We start from the raw sequence: 20,310 nt of genomic DNA on the forward strand, positions 1-20,310 counted from the left end.
CGGACAAACACGCCCCTTTACTTTATATTAACCAATGGTGTTTAAGGACCTGCGAATATGTTAGGCGCGGGCCAATAGCCGCGAGGGGGTCGTTCATATGATTACCAACACTTCCTCGTTCAAGCAGGACTGATAATGATCGTGTAATGGTGCAACCTGAGTGCAATACCCCTGTATTACTGTTGGCGCAATACTAACAAATGTGCTGTAATACTGTTTGGGGTAAATAATACAATTCATTCAATTCAGTAACTCAATGTGTTGTGATAAACATAAGCTATACTTTAGCAGAATGATCACTCTTAAGACTGATTATTTACCCCAAATGAAGAAATTTTACCTAAAAGTTCTGAATTCTTGCACACAGACCAGGGTTGTGAGACAATCTCATTTAATCTCAGAGACTTTAGATGAGATATCCTCAGTAGACACCGCCAGTGCAAAAGGCACCGTGTTTACTACAAATGCCTTAACTTTCTTGTGAGTGATGTCTCTCTCTGTGTGTGTGTGTGTGTGTGTGTGTGTGTGTTTGTGGGTGGGGGGATTCAATCTTGAGACCTATGTTCAGAGTGTGCCTACAATGTATGGTCTATTATTACTCTCCCCTCTTTTCAATTTAATTTAAGTCTCCATTTTGTTCAGCCTTACTCTGAGTGAAGTCTGTGAGCTGGATAAACATGACCTTTGGATCCAAAGACTGAAAATGCTGTTTCCAGAAAATATTTTAAGGTGAAATTGCACAATACCAGTTCAGGCCCCAGTCAATGCAGTGTTGCAGTTCCTCACTGTGACCATGAGAGGCCAATAAAAACTTGTGTTTCTAAATACACTCAGGTAATCTGCCACCTCCACCTATGGCATCAAAGCAGACATAACACCACACTGATAATTCTGGTCAAAACCCCCAAAAATAAATCAGTCGAAAGGAACAGCTGTGCTTCTCTGCACCATCAAGTATAAACAGTAGCAACTTCACAGAGGCAGTACAATGACACAATATACAGTGTATATATATATATATGTATAGGCAAAAGTAGGCCTTACTTCCACACTTCTACTGAAGGGAAATCAGAACACAGAAATATTTCAAAATCTGTAAACTCTGCACTAAAGAGTGTGTGTCTGTGTGTTACACACACAGCATCTCTGTCTCATTAGATCTGCTGACTGTCTTAAGACTGGGTCTTGGGGCAAGAAGAATTTTTATCAAATCTTTCTGCCCTTCTGTACAGGAGGAGGAGGAGGAGGAGGAGGAGGATTACTCCTTATTGTTTGATGTATAGTCAGTACCACCACACCAATTGAGAGATAATGTAGAACTCAGTGTGGATGATTCTTGGGAGTTGCTCCTCATCATTTTAATCTAAATTATTTTAGTTTGTATTACACTGCAGCGTTAATGTATGCCTTATTCCTCAGTTGTCAAAGCAGCTGTTTGTTGGTTGAATGTCAGCAGATGACCATTTGGCCTGATGTTGGCTGTGAGTCAGAGATTCTGATTATTTTGGGGCTTTAAGTTAGTTTCAACATTCTTCTTTGGCATATTTCTCACTTCTCCCTTCAATGAAGTTTACTTAGTCTGCAGGCAGACTAATCTCAGATGTTGCCATTTGATCCTACAGTAAGTTACGAGCTATATACAGAAAGCGGGCATTAAGGCCAGTGGCTGTGCCAAATATTTAGTTGTCTCCCTGGCAACAAATACATTTCTATTTTTGTCTGGCACTCTGGCTAGTGTTACCTCTCACAGTCAGACTCAACCCCAACAGACTACATTGTAACAGTCTGGTGTCAAATGATCTATAATTTAAGGATAACTAAAATAAGTTGTAAAGCACAAAATGTATGGTCAGGTTAGTTATTTAAGGTCAGTAACTGCACTTTGGCTTCACTGGTTGAAGTTCTAAAATGGCCTGATTGTATTCGATGCTTGAAATGTCACTCAGATTGAAGGCACCGCCCACACTGCATATATTTCCTTGCCAGAGTGCGGCGAGGCAAGGCCCTGCAGCACTACCACTTCTTCTCAGCTGCATTTGACTGAATACATCTGCCAAGATGGTGCAAGTAAGTATAATTTTGACATCAATGTTGTGCTCCTGCATTGCTTTTTACTCTCCATTTTATGACTCAGATGGACAAGCAGCATGAGCTCATGTTTTAAAAACGGAACCAACAGCTGGTTGACATCTGCCAACTTACTCTACATGTCATGCAACAGCTAAGCTATGCTTTAACTAAACCACCTCAGTGCACTTTAACTGTGTTTTGTAACTGATGCTTTTGAGAGGACTCCTCAGATTTCTTTGGTTGCCTTGTATGGTCAAAATATTCAGCACAGAGCACACATGCATGCACATTAGTCACCTAATGCATGAAAAATCAGTCAGCTTTTTTGGTTGTTACATTTTTACTTTGTTACAATCTAATAATTTCAGTACATTAAAACACTTTTCCATTTCATTTTGATCATCTCAATCTCATTATCCACGGTTAAGCACATGCAGCAATGCACTCTGGTGTCTCTGGACTCATAAACGAGGTAGATTACAATAAAGACTCTGTATTATTCTGGCTTTTTGCTGGCTTTGGGCGAAAATGTGTTCAGAAATGGCACAGCAGGGATGGGAGGGTAGCTGGTTTAAATCACATTAAGGGATAAAATGAAATAAAGTTGTCATGTGGAGACTAGAATAGATGCTACTATACTGTACCGGTAATTCTCAAGGTTATCTCTTCGGGTGAATGAGTCATCAGTGGCAGATTGTGGAAACCTTTTGCTTTTTACCTGCATTTTTATCGGAGATAAAAGATATCAGAGATAGTCTCTTGCCCTATCTATTTGATTTTATATTATGGAAGTATAACAGCAATTAGCTTATATTAATTATTGTTTTGTGGTAGATAGATGTGTTTTACTTGTATATATCTGAGATCGTTTCTAGTCAGTTGGTAGCCACATTTTGACATGCTACTAGTGGTAGGTGTAATGAATTGGCATCTCTTACAGAATTCAGACTCCTTCAGACAGCAGTGTGGGAGAGATACAGGGTGACTGCCAGCTCCGACCTCAGCCCAGCCCTGCACTGCTTAAGTCCCAGTGCTGTGTGTTATTCATGCACTTAACAGTTGGACTCTAATATGGAAAGAATGTCCTATCCATGTCATTCTATCTCTTTCCCCTCCCCTTTTATTTTTTACTCCAGATTTATTCCTAGGTTTGTCTTCTGCCAGATTCAACAGACAGGCATAGCAATATTAGTAAGGATTTTGTATTTTCCCCTTAGCAGCTGCAGGACATAAAACTCACCACACAGGTCATTAAAATTCTTGCTCCTGTCCTCTGAAAGACAGTAATGACATGCATTTTCTATCAGACAAAATTCTTTTTTGAAAAATTCAAAAACTTTTTCTATATAAGAAATCTCAAACGTATGCTTGAGCGATATTTAAAAAACCACACAAAATTCACAGAGATCTAGACATTAAAACATCTACATTTGTGCCAAATCATTTCCTGTTCACTTGTCACTGTGTTTCTGCCCAGAAGAAAAATGGTTGTGAAATGCCAAGAGCTTGTGTTTCATGGTGCTTCTGTACTGTGACTGTTTAGAATAGCCAATAGCTTACAACCTTCTACTTCATGTTTAACTATATTGTGAAAAACTGTAATTCCTTAAATGTCATCTATTTCTGTATTTGCCCTGAGAACAGTTAACAGTTCCCCAGATTCATCATGTGATGTGACAAAATGTTAAACAGTGGTGATCTGGGTGTCACAAGTATAATTTCCTAATCTTGTCACAGCTTGGTACTGCCCTGACCCATGTACAGTAGCAACCAAGCTGAGGATTTCTGCTGTGCTCAGCCTTTATTCTACTGAGTTCTTGCACTATAGGAAAATATTACTCGGTTTGGCAACAGTCATCCCTTCTTTTTTTCAACATTTTCAACCTCTGCCAAAATCTGCGTGGAGGAAAAGGGCTGTAGCAACAGCAGGAGACAGACAGGAAAGAGCTGGAATCTTTGACCATTCTGTCCATAGAAGTAAAATTGGAAACACATGTTTTGTATTTTCTAAGGATGGAGTAAGGGTGGAGAGTTGGCTGAGGCTACTGCTGGTACTGTTTTGTGCCTGAAGCTGCAATAATAATTGGATCTAGTAAAATCTTGTAGTTTTTCTACACAATAACGCATTGTATCACCGTCCTTCCCCTCCTTTTCTGCACAGGGTATGATCATCAAGAATATGTCCTTTAAGGTCGGGCAGATCATGACCATTGTTGGAGTCGTCAAGCCTGAGGCCTCAAGGTAAATACCAATGTAAAAGGCTGTTATGATATTTTGAAATAAGTTCATCACAGTAAAATTTTTGTCTTCCTGGTTGTTTTTCATATTTAGGTCATATTTTAATGTTTTTCCATTTGTTTTTCACAAACAAATGTCATGTTTGTTTTACAGAAAGCTATTCCTTTGTTATTTCAATAATTTCATTATCCACAAATGAAATTAAAATAAGATCAGGACAGAGTATATGCTATAGATTTATGTGTAAGGTACCACAAGGTGGCCGACATGACTTGTGGTTGTTCAGCAAGTGAAGTCAAACTTTGGTCCCTCCAACTATTTCCATTAAATTAAGACAATGATTAATCTTTTTCCTCTTCTTTAGTTCAGTTAGTTAGTTTAGTTTAGTTAGTCTGTGTTTATTCCATTTTCCATGTGGATTGCTGCGACTGAACCCAGCATGAGGGCCATTCTTTACATAAAAATGACTAAAATTAGTTATAGTCAATGACTATTTATAAACCTCCCCTCAGTAATGTGGGGTTGATGAAAATAATGGTTGTCAGATGAAAAGCAACCGTGCAAACCGTGTTGAGACTGTTTACAGTACATAAAAATGTAGTAAATCTTTTTTGTTACAATGCGCTGCAGTTTTGCAGTGAATATTGGTCCTGATGACCAGGAGATCACAATGCATATCAACCCTCGCTTTAATGCCCATGGAGACGTGAATACGGTGGTCTGCAACTCTTACCAGGGAGGCACCTGGTGTGAGGAAGTCCGTGAGGGAAGCTTTCCTTTCCAACAGGGAGAGGAGTTCAAGGTGAGAAACCCTGTGTGTGTATATTGTAGCCCCGTATTGATGTCTTCAGACATGCACCGTGTCCTGTGCCTCTTTCTTTCTCTTAGTGACCTCTAGTGGAAAATGTATGCCATTACATCTCTAATACCTTCAATGTTATCATTTGAGCATCACTTTATAGGCTCACAGAGGTCTGTTAGAACAATATCTGTGCATGAGTCATTAGAATTAATTTTAATTAAATCACCATGTCACATATTACATAGAGCTCAGGAGGTGTGTTACCTTTGATATGTCTATTTTATTAAAGAATGGAGCAGAAGTTCAGTATGTAACATCATTCTCTGCATATTCTTCCTTTGTCTTCCTGTCTCTCTCACTTACACCCAACCATCTAGATCCTCATTGAATTCACCCCTACAGAGTTCGTGGTAACTTTATCAGATGGCTCTAAAATCCACTTCCCCAACCGCATAGGTGCGGAGAAGTACTCTGTCATCAACTTTGATGGGGATGCTCGTATAAGAAGCGTGGAGATCAAGTAAACCTCCACCCTCCCTGGGATTGTTGGGATGAAATCTAGCATAAGGTCACATATAGCCACAGCTTTTAAGTTCCTGAATACATGTGGTATCAATAGTGCCTTACATGCAGTTGTCACAAAGTGTATTACGCAAATGTTTAGCTTGTTGGCATGTACATATGCAAGCAACCACATACACAAAGGTGGATAGATAGTTAGTTAGAAAATCATCATACTCAGATGTAGACAGAAAAAGAAAACACAGAGAAGGTTTACTAACTGTGCACTTGACAGAGCTATTAACTGCAAGGTGAACCAAACATAAAGTGGTCCCAAGCTAATATTATCTGCCTGTTATTTGTTTTGTAGTTTACAGTGTTTAGCTGAGAAGTGCCACATAGAGTCACTTGATCATTTGTTCTTTAAGCTGCCTTGAAATGCTGTGTGTTTTCTTGTATTTCCTCCAGACATTCCTGATTTGTAACTGAGTATAATGCTTGCCTTCACAACATGTATTAAAGCATACTCTTTTATGATAAACATGGACTTCTTTGACTCCTTAAATTTCTTACACAAGCAAATTATTGATTAAAGAAAGCGGCACTTCCTCACACAGTCACTCCACTTAAGTTCACAGTAACAAAACATTCAGATCAGTTATGATCTCAGTGGGAGTGTTTGTGTCCACATTATCTGACCTTCTTCTGCCATCAGCTGAGGTCAACACTCATGATTCCAGACTGATTTAATCTACTCAATCCATTCTTTGACAGCCTTGAAATGATGCTAATGTACAATAATGGAGTGAATTGAAGCACTTCTTGTGATCAAAAATTGATCATGTCAAACATGATGTAAAACAAATACATTTTCAGCAAAAATCAAATAATGCACAGAATGGCAACGAGGTGTAAATGAAAATTAGATCAAGATATTAATCTATGCAGCAGTTTCAGCCAGGCAACATCTGTGTGTGTGTGTATATGCATGTATGTCTGTGTGTGTCATAATATTAATTCCTTAATATGTGAAGAGCTTCTTTACTGCATGTTTGTGTGTGTTACACACAGTGTATCTCTGTGTTATTAGATCTGCTGAGTGTTTTGACAGTAGGTCTTGGGGCAAGGAGAAAAAAGGTATTGTTTGTAACGGTTGAATATTTGGCAGATTCAGCTGTTCCAGAGAGGAACAAACCACAAACTGTTTGTCAGCAAACACTGCTACATGCGGTTGTCAGACCACTGGCTGACATGTACATTCTGTTTGATGCACACACCCACCACCCGTCTTTATCTGCACAGGGTATGATCATAAAGACAGCAGAGTGAGTACGAATGTAAAACACTATCTTGATATTTTGAAATAAGTACGTCACAGTACTTCTTCCTGGTTTTTCTTTGGATTCAAGGATTCAAGGATTTTTTATTGTCATTTCACATATGTCGGAACATGAGGTGGAATGAAAGTAGTTTCCCCGGTCCCGGTATAAGCCCAATAATCAAACAACAAAATATCTAATGCTATAAATATAAAACAACACTATATAAATATAAAAAAACAATCAGAATAAAATTCAGGTCTCATTAACAGTATTTTAAATCTGTTTTCCACAAACAAATCCCATGGTTGTATTTCAGAATGCTTTAACGTAGTTGGCAGGATGTCTTCAAGTCTTAATCTTAATTTCTTAAAAAATAGAAACATAATATGCCATATTTGAGGAACAAACCACAAATTGTTTGTCAGCAAACACTGTTACATGCAGTAAACTAATAACATGCAACAAAATCAAACTCCAGAGGTTAAAGTTGTCACTCTGACACTGTGGCATTATTTACATAGTAAGAGCATGCAGCACTTTGTGAATACAAAAATGCAAAAAGCACTGCATGACTACAAAAAATTAAAAAAATAAGCAATAACAATAATGCTCAACATGATAGAAATAATTGAAACGCAAAAAACTCAAGTCACCACGTACAGTTGTACAATAATGGAGTGAATTGAAGTACTTCCTGTGATCAAATATTGAATTTTGAAGAACATGGTAAATGTGAAGAAGATGGTGAGGCAAATTTTAAACAAAAAAATCATTCTTTTGAGCTCTTGCTGAACATAATGTTGCAGTAGTTCCAAACAGACACCACTGAAATCTAAAGGCAACGACAGCCAAATCAATTTAATAATCTTGTTTTAAATGTATTTATAACAAGTGACAAACCCAAACCGCAGAAGTCCTTCACTAAAGAAAGGGTGGATCATTACAATAACTTCACACTTGGACTGATTGGTTGATGGTTATCATTGACCTGATTGTCTTTGTTGCTTGAAATGTCACCCAAGTTGAAGCCTCCGCCCACACTGTACACACACTGTATATATTCTCCTGTCAGGGTGCAGTGAGGAAAGGTCCTGCAGCTTGTCACTTCTTCTCATCTGTACCTGATTGACTACGCTTGCCAAGATGGTGAAAGTAAGCATAATTTTACAATGTTGTGCTCCTGGTGTGCTTTTTATTCTCTGTATGTTATGACTCAGATGAACGAACAGCATGCGTTTATATTTTAAAAGTGACTGCTAGCTGACATGTACATTCTGTTTGACCATGTTTTGCATTTTCTAAGGATGGAGTAAGGTTTGGACAGTTGGCTGAGGCTACTGCTGATGCTGTTTTGTGCCTGAAACTGCAATAATAATCGTATCTAGTAAAATCTTGTAGTATTTCCAGACAATAACACACTGTATCACCACCACACCCACCACCCGTCTTTATCTGCACAGGATATGATCATAAAGACCATGTCCTTTAAGGTCTGGCAGACCCTGACCATTGTTGGTGTCCCCAAGGCTGGGATATCAGAGTAAGTACGAATGTAAAATGCTATCTTGATATTTTGAAATAAGTACATCACAAGAAAGCTAAAATAATTTGTGTCTTCCTGGTTTTTCTTTGCATTCAGGTCTCATTAACAGTATTTTATATCTGTTTTCCACAAACAAATCCCTTGGTTGTATTTCAGAATGCTATTCCTTTGTTTAGACATTCTGATGTCTTATCTGTTAATGAAATTAAAATGAGATCAGGACCGAGTATATTCTATAGATGTCTGTATAAGGTACGACATGGTAGCTGACATGACATGTGGATGTTTAGCAAGTAAAGTCACAAGGCTGAAACCTTGCTGCCTCCAAGTGTTTTCATTGATATTAGGAAAAAGATTCATTTTTCATTTTAGTATCATTTCTACATTTTTACATCGCAGAACCTTTTTGTGCTTGTTTCATTTGCACAGCTAAGGTTGTATGTGTAAAAATCTAATAAATCTTGTTGTTACAATGGCCTGCAGTTTTAAAGTGAATATTTGCCCAGACGAAAAGGATATTGCTATGCATATCAACCCTCGTTTTGACGGCTACTCTCCAAACAATGTGGTGGTCTGCAACTCTTACCAGGGAGGCAACTGGGATGAGGAAGTCCGTGGGAGTAGCTTTCCTTTCGAATACGAAAAGGAGTTCATGGTGAGAAACTCTGTGTGTGTATATTTTCGCCCTGCGTCAACGTCTTCAGCCATACACTGTGTCTCTGTCTTTCTGTTAGTGACCTCTGGTGGAAAATGTATGCCATTATGCCTCTAATACCTTCACTGTTATCATTTGAGAACTGGTTTATAGGCTCACAGAGGTCTGTGAGAACAATATCTGTGCATGCGTCGTTAGACGAGATATTTTCAGGTGTTTGTAATGATAAGACACAGCATATAAGAGCTAATTTTAATTAAATCACCATGTCACATATTACATAGAGCTCAGAAGGTGTGTCAACTTTGATATGTCTGCTTTATCAAAGAACAGAGTAGAAGTTCAATATGTAATGTTATTTTCTGCCAATTCTTCCCTTTTCTCCCTGTCTCTCGCACACTTCCTGCCAGATGATCATTAAATTCACCCCTGCAGAGTTCCAGGTGACTTTACCAGATGGCTCTAAAATCCACTTCCCCAACCGCTTCGGTGCGGGGAGGTACCCGGTCATCAAATTTGAAAAGGATGTTTGCATCAGTCGAGTTGAAATCAGTTAAACCTCCAAACTTGCAAGGATTGTTGCATTGAAGTCTAGCATAAGGTTACATATAGCCACAGCTTTTAAACAACTTAGCTGTTTAGCTGTTTTCCTCCAGACTTTCCTGATTTGTAACTGAGCATAATGCTTGCCTTTGCAACATGTATTAAAGCATGTTCTTTCATGATAAACATGGACTTCTGTGATTATGTCAACATCTTACACAAACAAACCATCAACTCCACATAAATTCACTGTAACAAAACATTCAGATCAACTGGCCATGAACTGGCACATGAAAATTACTCATCATCCATGAGAAACATAAACTGAACCCACATCACACGTCCTCACAACAACTAAACTGCTGTTTACATCTCTATTAAAGAGGTTTGGAAGGCAGACTGCAGCCTTTTTTCAGCATAGTTTCTTCTTACGAATTCTTATGACAAACAGGTCCTAGTAAGCAGTTTTAACAGGTTTAGCAGGAAGTACCGTTTTTTCCAGACTATAAGCCGCTACCTTTTTCCCACGCCTTGAACTCTGCGGCCTAAACAACGATGCGGCTATTCTATAGATTTTTACGGGCTAACGGCCTGGTGATGCGAAGAGGAAGGCGCTAGTTTTAAGCGTAACTTTTAACAGTCATTTTGCGTGTCACGCACATACCGTCATCATGGAAAACACTCGAAGAAATGCATATGATGCAGCTTTTAAGTTAAAAACAATCGAACTGGCTGTCCAAGAAGGAAATAGAGCTGCTGCACGTAAGCTTGGCGTAAATGATGAGACGTTGGAGACGGCAGCGTGAAGAACTGACGGAATGCAAAAAGACGACAAAAGCTTTCAGAGGTAATAAAAGCAGATGGTCCAGACTTGAAAACGTATGTCATGTTACAATGTGGACACCTGCGGCTTATAGTCAAGTGCGGCCTATATATATGTACAAATATTATTATGATTATTTAATTTGGTGGGTTCGGCTTATACTCAGGTGCGTTCTATAGTCCGGAAAATACGGTATTCATTGGAATTTCTTTCATAAATAAAATCACAATAATCCATTTTGCCAGTAGGTGTCGCTATTGCTACATTAATGCAAGTGACTGGAGACTTGAGGATGGTGTATGACTCACTGGTGAGAAATTTGAAGTGACTTTTGAATCTGCTGATCAGTTATGATCTCAGTGGAGTGTTTGTGTCCACATTATCTGACCTTTCTCTGCCATCAGCTGAGGTCAACACTCATGATTCCATATTGATTAAACCTACTCCATTCTTCTTGAATTTCCCTCGGGATCAATAAAGTATCTATCTATCTGTCTATCTCTATCTTGACAGTTTTGACACTTTGCAATAATGGAGTGAATGGAAGTGCTTCCTGTTATCAAAAATTGAATTATGAACAACATGGTGACTGTGAAGAAGACAATATTTTAAACAAAAATCATATCGTCTGATCGTTCATTTGAGCTCTTGCTGAGCCTAATGTGCTCTGCTTGCACTTAAATGTGCCAGTAGTTTCAAACAGACACAATTTGTGTGTGTATTTGTGTATGTGTGTGTATGTATGAACATTGTGTGTGATGATGGTTTGAGGAGAGAACATTTTTCATATGAGAACAAGTTCTAATGTAGTAATGTAGGATGACATTTTCTTTATTTATTTTGTTAGGATTCACATGATGATGATTTGAAGAGAGAAAAAAAGTTTATGTGTGAGATGTATGATGACCTTCTTTCTTTCATTCATCAATATTCGTTAATGTGTGTGTGTGTGTGTGTGGGGGGGGGGGGGTGGGCGCGGGGGGGGGGGACGCGGGGGTGTACTGTTGATAACGTGGATACTGTCAGTTCCTTAGAATATTTCCAGGTGTGGTTGTTCCTGAGAAGAAGGAACCAGAAATGCTTTGTCAACAGATTTGTCAATAGGTTATACATGTCATTCTGGGGTTATCACTTCATATGGCTTCAAATTTATACCTTCAGGTATGAAATATCTAGGCATTCAACTAAATGTAAATCTGGTTGAAATAATGCTCTCGAATATGGAACCACTCCTCCAGAAAATAAAAATGAACTTGGATAAATGGGGAAAGTTGAAGCTCACACTGTGGGGAAAAATTAATGTCATTAATATGGTGGTTGCACCACAATTCAACTATGTTTCCATGATGTTATCAGTCAATATAGTGCCACAACTTTTTAAACATTATGATAGAATTATCAAAGACTTTTTTATGGGATAAAATGAGACCAAGGATTAATATTAAAAAGATGTGGTCACCAAAGGAAATAGAAGGTATGGGTGTACCTATTGTAAGATTATATAATCTGTCATTTGAAATGTCTAGGTTGAGAAAACATTGGAAGGGTCAGGAGCTGAGTTGGATCAAAACTGAAAGGGACCTAACTAGTCCGTTTGAACCTCTGGATGTCCCCTCACATGGTGTAACAACTTCTGGACATAATTATTTTTCAAACCCAGTGCTTTCTTATTCTAAAGCAGTTTGGAGAGAAATTCATAAGATCTATAGTATTTCACACTTAAGACAACCTTATGCCTCTCTGTGGCACAACCCAGCTATACGTATTGGGAAAAAATCTGTCTTTTGGAATCAATGGCTTGTAAAAGGGATACACAAACTAAGTGATCTGTGTGTGGATGGAGTGCTCTTGTCGTTTGCTGATGCTATGCAAAAATATAATTTGGAATATGAAGATAATTTTTAGAAATATTTACAAATAAGAGACTGTATCACAAAGGGTCAATTTAATCACAACAAGAATACACTGCTTGATTGCAACAAGTTGAAAAGTAAGCAACAACAATAATTTTCACCATGATAAAAACAACTGAAAATAACTAAATAATACATATGGATGTACAATAATGGAGTGAATAGAAGTATTTCCTGTCATCAAGTTGAATTTTGAAAAAAATGGTGACTGTGAAGAAGACAGAGAAGAAATATGTTAAAACAAAAACATATTATCTGATTGTTCTTTTGAGCTCTTGGTGAGCCTAATGTGCTCACATACTGAAATGTGCCAGAACTTTCAATCAGACACAATTTGTGTGTGTGTGCGTGTGTATGTATGATGATGATTTGAAGAGAGAAAAAAAGTTTATGTGTGAGATGTATGATGACCTTCTTTCTTTCATTCATCAAGATTCATTAATGTGTGTGTGTGTGTGTGTGTATGGGTACTGTTGAAAATGTGGATACTGCCAGTTCCTTAGAACAGTGCCAGATGTAATTGTTCCTGAGAAGAAGGAACCAGAAATGCTTTGTCGACAAATGGTCAAACAATCAAGCTGATCTAACTTTCACCATACCGTCGCCACTGTATTGTGTAATTGTAAGTGTGTGCTTGTCTGTCATTGAACTTTGAACCATTGAACTTTGAACGGATGTGTTTTCAGTGTTCAACTAACACTCAAAGCAACAGCCAAATCAACTTAATAATCTTGTTTTAAATGTATTTATAAGAAGTGACAAACCCAAACCGCAGAAGTCCTTCACTAAAGAAACGGTGGATCATTCCAATAACTTCACACTTGGACTGATTGGTTGATGGTTATCATTGGCCTGATTGTTTTCGTTGATTGAAATGTCACCCAAGTTGAAGCCTTCACCCACACTGCACACACACTGTATATATTCTCCTGTCAGGGTGCAGTGAGGAAAGGTCCTGCAGCTTGTCACTTCTTCTCAGCTGTACCTGACTGACCACGCTTGCCAAGATGGTGAAAGTAAGTATAATTTTGACAATAATATTGTGCTCCCGTTGTGCTTTTTATTCTCTGTATGTTATGACTCAGATGAACGAACAGCATGCGTTTGTATTTTAAAGGTGAAACTGACTGCTAGTTGACATGTACATTCTGTTTGACCATGTTTTGTATTTTCTAAGGATGGAGTAAGGTTTGGACAGTTGGCTGGGGCTACTGCTGATGCTGTTTTGTGCCTGAAACTGCAATAATAATTGTATCTAGTAAAATCTTAAAGTATTTCCAGACAATAACACACTGTATCACCACCACACCCACCACCCGTCTTTATCTGCACAGGGTATGATCATAAAGACCATGTCCTTTAAGGTCTGGCAGACCCTGACCATTGTTGGTGTTCCCAAGGCTGGGATATCAGAGTAAGTACAAATGTAAAATGCTATCTTGATATTTTGAAATAAGTACATCACAAGAAAGCTAAAATAGTTTGTGTCTTCCTGGATTTTTTTTTGCAATCGGATCTCATTAACAGTATTTTATATCTGTTTTCCAAAAACAAATCCCTTGGTTGTATTTCAGAATGCTATTCCTTTGTTTAGACATTTGGATGTCTTATCCGTTAATGAAATTATAATGAGATCAGGACCGAATATATTCCATAGATGTCTGTATAAGGTACGACATGGTAGCTGACATGACATGTGGATGTTCTGCAGTTTTAAAGTGAACATTGGCCCAGACGAAGAGGATGTTGCTATGCATATCAACCCTCGTTTTGACGGCTACTCTCCAAACAATGTGGTGGTCTGCAACTCTTACCAGGGAGGCAAATGGGATGAGGAAGTCCGTGGGAGTAGCTTTCCTTTCGAATACGAAAAGGAATTCAAGGTGAGAAACCCTGTGTGTGTGTATTTTCGCCCTGCGTCAACGTCTTCAGCCATACGCTGTGTCTCTGTCTTTCTGTTAGTGACCTCTGGTGGAAAATGTACACCATTATGCCTCTAATACCTTCACTGTTATCATTTGAGAACCGGTTTATAGGCTCACAGAGGTCTGTGAGAACAATATCTGTGCATGAGTCGTTAGACGAGATATTTTCAGGTGTTTGTAATGATAATACACAGCATATAAGAGCTAATTTTAATCAAATCACCATGTCACATATTACATAGAGCTCAGAAGGTGTGTCAACTTTGATATGTCTGCTTTATCAAAGAACAGAGCAGAAGTTCAATATGTCATATTATTTTCTGCCAATTCTTCACTTTTCTCCCTGTCTCTCGCACACTTCCTGCCAGATGATCATTAAATTCACCCCTGCAGAATTCCAGGTGACTTTACCAGATGGCTCTAAAATCCACTTCCCCAACCGCTTTGGTGCAGGGAGGTACCCCGTCATCAACTTTAAAGAGGATGTTTGCATCAGTCGAGTTGAAATCAGTTAAACCTCCAAACTTGCAAGGATTGTTGCATTGAAGTCTAGCATAAGGTTACATATAGCCACAGCTTTTAAACAACTGAGCTGTTTAGCAGAGAAGTGCCACATAGAGGCATTTGATCATTTGTTCTTTAAGCTGCCCTGAAATGCTGTGTTTTCTTGTATTTCCTCCAGACTTTCCTGATTTGTAACTGAGCATAATGCTTGCCTTTGCAACATGTATTAAAGCATGTTCTTTTATGATAAACATGGACTTCTGTGATTATGTCAACATCTTACACAAACAAACCATCAACTCCACATAAATTCACTGTAACAAAACATTCAGACCAACTGACCGTGAACTGGCACATGAAAATTATTCATCATCCATGAGAAACATAAACTGAACCCACATCACACGTCCTCACAACAACTAAACTGCTGTTGTCATCTCTGTAAAAGAGTTTGGAAGGCAGACTGGAGCCTTTGTTCTGCATATTTTCTTCGTATGAATTCTTATGACAAGCAGGTAGTAGGAAGCAGTTTTAAAATATTTGGCAGGACGTCTTCAAGTATTCGTCTGAGTTTCTTTCATAAAAATATTATAATAAGCCATTTTTGCCAGTAGAGGTCGCCGTTGCTTCATTAATGCAAGTGACTGGAGCCTTGAGGATGGTGACAAAATTTGAGTGACTTTTGATTCTTTTAACCTTAGATTATTGCCAGATGTAATTGTTCCTGAGAACCACAACCCACAAATGGTTTGTCATCAAACTGTCAATTAAACAAGCTGAACTGAGTTTCACTGTTCTGCAATTGTAAGCTTGCTGTGTAACTGTAAGTGTGTGCTTGTCTGTCGTTGAACGGTCAGACATTTTGTTAATCCGCACTTTCCTTCCTTTTGGAGTCCTCTCACACCATATTCACAGATGTGTTTTCAGTGTTCAACAGTGCAACATGCAACAAATTTACAGCCTGCAACAGATACGAACTCCAGAGCTTAAAGTTGTCAGAATCAGAATCACAATTCCTTTATTTATTCTTCTTTCTTACAGACATTGCAATTTGCAATATTCCCAAGCAAGGAAATGAAAATGAAAAGTTTTAATATATTTGGCAGGACGTCTTCAAGTATTCATCTTAAATGTCTTGAATAAATCAAATATAATAATAAACTTTTGCCAGTAGATGTCACCATTGCTACGTTAATGCAAGTGGCTGGAGACTTGAAGATAGCATATCACTCACTGGTGAAAAAATTGAAGTGACTTTTGAATCTGTCGGTCAGTTATGATGCCAGTGGTTTCAGTGTTTGTGTCCACATTATCTGACCTTTTTCTGCCTTCAGATGGAGTCTGGTTAAACCCGTTTTATCCGTTCTTTGACAGTCTTGAAATGGTATCGATGTTCAATAATTAAGGGAATGAAATACTGTGATCAAAAGTTGAATCATTCAAAACATGATCTTCCTGTGAAGAAAACAGTGAAACAATATTTGAAAGAAACATCATATTATCTGATGTCTCTGTTGAGCTCTTGATGAGAATTTGTACCACATGCACAAAATGGCACAAAATTTATGTCTTCATAGGAAGACATAAATCTTTGCGGTAGTTTCAACCAGACACATCATTTGTGTTTGTGTGTGTGTGTGACTTAACCAGAGCTCTGAAGCTACCTGGAAGTGTCAAAGGTCCTCTCTCTAGAGGAGGAGAGGGAGCACATCTCCTTGCCATGATGACCACTGTTTAGAACTTCTCCTCCTTTCCCGTTCTCCACTCGTGTCCGCGTGTGTCTGTGTTTGTGTCTTCCTGTTTTTTTGTTGCATTCAGGTCACATTAACAGTATTTTATATCTGTTTTCCACAAACAAATCCCAAGGTTGTATTTCAGAATACTATTCCGTTGTTTAGACATTTGGATAATTTCATGATCCGTTAATGAAATTATAATGAGATCAGGACTGAGTATATTTTATAGATGTCTGTATAAGGTACAACATGGTAGCTGACATGAGATGTGGTTGTTTAGCAAGTGAAATCATAAGTCTGAAACCTTGTTTTCTGCATATTTTCTTCTGATGAATTCTTAAGACAAGAAGGTCCAAGTAAACAGTTTTAACGTAGTTGGCAGGACATCTTCATGTCTTGATCTTAATTTCTTACAAAAATAGAAACATAATAAGCCGTATTTGAGGAACAAACCACAAATTGTTTGTCAGCAAACACTGTTACGTGCAGCACAGTTATAACATGCAACAAACCCAAACTCCAGAGATTAAAGCTGTCACTCTGACACTGTGGCATTATTTACATAGTTAGGGCATGCAGCACTTTGTGAATACAAAAATGCAAAAAGCACTGTACATAAACTAAGTGACCTAATAGACATCCTCTGATTAAAACTTTCATAATGCAAAACATGGTGACTGTGAAGAAGATAGTGATGCAATATTTTAAACTAAAAGTATGATTATCTGATGTGATAGCTTTTGCTGAGCCTAATGTGCTCTACATGGAAATGTGGCAGCAGTTTCAACCAGACACAATTTGTCTATGTGTGTGTGTGTGTGTGTCTGTGTGGATACTGTGGATAATGTGGATACAGCCAGTTCCTCAGAATATTGCCAGATGTAGTTGTTCCTGATAAAAACAAAACAGAAATGGTTTATCATCGATCTGTTTGATGACAACAAATCAAGCAGAACTGAGTTTCACGGTTCTGCAATTATAAACTACTGAATCGTGTGCTTGTCTATCATTGAACTTCATGTAAAATCAGATGTTTTGTTAATCCGAATTTTCCTTCCTTTTGGAGTCCTCTCATACTGTATTCACAGATGTGTTTTCAGTGTTCAACAGTGCGACATGCAACAAATTACCGCCTGCAACAAATACGAACTCCAAAGCTTAAAGTTGTCACACTGACACTGTGACATTACTTACATAGTTAGGGCATACAGCATTAAAAAAAGCAAAAAGCGCTGCTTTACTGCAAAAAACTGAAAAAAAATAAGCTAAAACAATAATGCTCAACATAATAGAAATAACTGAAACACAAATAAGCTCAAGTCACCATGTAGAGCTGTACAATAATGGAGTGAATTAAAGTACTTCCTGTGATCAAAAATTGAATTTTGAAGAACATGGTAACTGTGAAGAAGATGGTGAAGCAACATTTTAAACAAAAAATCATTTTATCTGATCGTTCTTTTGAGCTCTTGCTGAACATAATGTTGCAGCAGTTCCAAACAGACACCACTGAAATCTAAAGGCAACGACAGCCAAATCAATTTAATATTGTTGTTTTAAATGTGTTCATAAGAAGCAACAAACCCAAACCGCAGAAGTCCTTCACTAAAGAAAGGGTGGATCATCACAAGAACTTCACACTTGGACTGATTGGTTGATGGTTATCATTGGCCTGATTGTCTTCGTTGATTGAAATGTCACCCAAGTTGAAGCCTCCGCCCACACTGTACACACACTGTATATATTCTCCTGTCAGGGTGCAGTGAGGAAAGGTCCTGCAGCTTGTCACTTCTTCTCAGCTGTACCTGACTGACCACGCTTGCCAAGATGGTGAAAGTAAGTATAATTTTGACAACAATATTGTGCTCCCGCTGTGCTTTTTATTCTCTGTATGTTATGACTCAGATGAACGAACAGCATGCGTTTGTATTTTAAAGGTTAAACTGACTGCTAGTTGATATGTACATTCTGTTTGACCATGTTTTGTATTTTCTAAGGATGGAGTAAGGTTTGGACAGTTGGCTGAGGCTACTGCTGATGCTGTTTTGTGCCTGAAACTGCAATAATAATCGTATCTAGTAAAATCTTGTAGTATTTCCAGACAATAACACACTGTATCACCACCACACCCACCACCCGTCTTTATCTGCACAGGGTATGATCATAAAGACCATGTCCTTTAAGGTCTGGCAGACCCTGACCATTGTTGGTGTCCCCAAGGCTGGGATATCAGAGTAAGTACGAATGTAAAATTCTATCTTGATATTTTGAAATAAGTACATCACAAGAAAGCTAAAATAGTTTGTGTCTTCCTGGATTTTTTTTGCATTCAGGTCCCATTAACAGTATTTTATATCTGTTTTCCACAAACAAATCCCTTGGTTGTATTTCAGAATGCTATGCCTTTGTTTAGACATTTGGATGTCTTATCTGTTAATGAAATTATAATGAGATCAGGACCGAGTATATTCTATAGATGTCTGTATAAGGTACGACATGGTAGCTGACATGACATGTGGATGTTTAGCAAGTAAAGTCACAAGGCTGAAACCTTGTTGCCTCCAAGTGTTTTCATTGAAATTAGGAAAAAGATTCATTTTTCATTTTGCTTGTTTCATTTGCACAGCTAAGGTTGTATGTGTAAAAATCTAATAAATCTTGTTGTTACAATGGCCTGCAGTTTTAAAGTGAATATTTGCCCAGACGAAGAGGATGTTGCTATGCATATCAACCCTCGTTTTGACGGCTACTCTCCAAACAATGTGGTGGTCTGCAACTCTTACCAGGGAGGCAAATGGGGTGAGGAAGTCTTTGGGAGTAGCTTTCCTTTCGAATACGAAAAGGAATTCAAGGTGAGAAACCCTGTGTGTGTGTATTTTCGCCCTGCGTCAACGTCTTCAGCCATACACTGTGTCTCTGTCTTTCTGTTAGTGACCTCTGGTGGAAAATGTACGCCATTATGCCTCTAATACCTTCACTGTTATCATTTGAGCACCGGTTTATAGGCTCACAGAGGTCTGTGAGAACAATATCTGTGCATGAGTCGTTAGACGAGATATTTTCAGGTGTTTGTAATGATAATACACAGCATATAAGAGCTAATTTTAATCAAATCACCATGTCACATATTACATAGAGCTCAGAAGGTGTGTCAACTTTGATATGTCTGCTTTATCAAAGAACAGAGTAGAAGTTCAATATGTAATATTATTTTCTGCCAATTCTTCCCTTTTCTCCCTGTCTCTCGCACACTTCCTGCCAGATGATCATTAAATTCACCCCTGCAGAATTCCAGGTGACTTTATCAGATGGCTCTAAAATCCACTTCCCCAACCGCTTCGGTGCAGAGAGGTACCCCGTCATCAACTTTAAAGAGGATGTTTGCATCAGTCGAGTTGAAATCAGTTAAACCTCCAAACTTGCAAGGATTGTTGGATTGAAGTCTAGCATAAGGTTACATATAGCCACAGCTTTTAAACAACTGAGCTGTTTAGCAGAGAAGTGCCACATAGAGGCATTTGATCATTTGTTCTTTAAGCTGCCTTGAAATTCTGTGTGTTTTCTTGTATTTCCTCCAGACTTTCCTGATTTATAACTGAGCATAATGCTTGCCTTTGCAACATGTATTAAAGCATGTTCTTTCATGATAAACATGGACTTCTGTGATTATGTCAACATCTTACACAAACAAACCATCAACTCCACATAAATTCACTGTAACAAAACATTCAGACC

The 20,310-nt window shown here is 38.2% G+C and overlaps 4 protein-coding genes across 5 annotated transcripts; all 4 read left to right on the forward strand.

Moving 5' to 3' along the window:
- Positions 1-1,953: 1,953 nt before the first annotated feature.
- LOC124073757 (beta-galactoside-binding lectin-like) lies at positions 1,954-6,152 on the forward strand. The gene is made up of 4 exons (XM_046416217.1): positions 1,954-2,067; positions 4,232-4,311; positions 4,939-5,110; positions 5,488-6,152. Exons 1-4 carry the CDS (start codon positions 2,059-2,061, stop codon positions 5,632-5,634), a joined length of 408 nt encoding a protein of 135 aa, XP_046272173.1. The 5' UTR covers positions 1,954-2,058; the 3' UTR covers positions 5,635-6,152.
- A 1,821-nt stretch (positions 6,153-7,973) lies between these two features.
- LOC124073758 (beta-galactoside-binding lectin-like) lies at positions 7,974-9,860 on the forward strand. The gene is made up of 4 exons (XM_046416218.1): positions 7,974-8,085; positions 8,394-8,473; positions 8,960-9,131; positions 9,542-9,860. Exons 1-4 carry the CDS (start codon positions 8,077-8,079, stop codon positions 9,686-9,688), a joined length of 408 nt encoding a protein of 135 aa, XP_046272174.1. The 5' UTR covers positions 7,974-8,076; the 3' UTR covers positions 9,689-9,860.
- Positions 9,861-13,301: 3,441 nt separating this feature from the next.
- LOC124073759 (beta-galactoside-binding lectin-like) lies at positions 13,302-15,090 on the forward strand. Its single transcript, XM_046416219.1, has 4 exons — positions 13,302-13,426; positions 13,745-13,824; positions 14,122-14,293; positions 14,704-15,090. Exons 1-4 carry the CDS (start codon positions 13,418-13,420, stop codon positions 14,848-14,850), a joined length of 408 nt encoding a protein of 135 aa, XP_046272175.1. The 5' UTR covers positions 13,302-13,417; the 3' UTR covers positions 14,851-15,090.
- Positions 15,091-18,178: 3,088 nt separating this feature from the next.
- Positions 18,179-20,285, forward strand: LOC124073623 (beta-galactoside-binding lectin-like). 2 transcript variants are annotated; one of them, XM_046415983.1, is made up of 4 exons: positions 18,179-18,405; positions 18,730-18,809; positions 19,256-19,427; positions 19,838-20,285. In XM_046415983.1, exons 1-4 carry the CDS (start codon positions 18,403-18,405, stop codon positions 19,982-19,984), a joined length of 402 nt encoding a protein of 133 aa, XP_046271939.1. In that variant the 5' UTR covers positions 18,179-18,402; the 3' UTR covers positions 19,985-20,285. The 2 variants fall into 2 exon arrangements, with proteins under 2 accessions (XP_046271939.1, XP_046271938.1); XM_046415982.1 differs by having other exon boundaries at positions 18,179-18,411; positions 19,838-20,284.
- The last annotated feature ends 25 nt before the right edge of the window (positions 20,286-20,310 follow it).

The sequence above is a fragment of the Scatophagus argus genome, chromosome 16 (assembly GCF_020382885.2).
Source record: "Scatophagus argus isolate fScaArg1 chromosome 16, fScaArg1.pri, whole genome shotgun sequence".
Lineage (NCBI taxonomy): Eukaryota > Metazoa > Chordata > Actinopteri > Scatophagidae > Scatophagus > Scatophagus argus.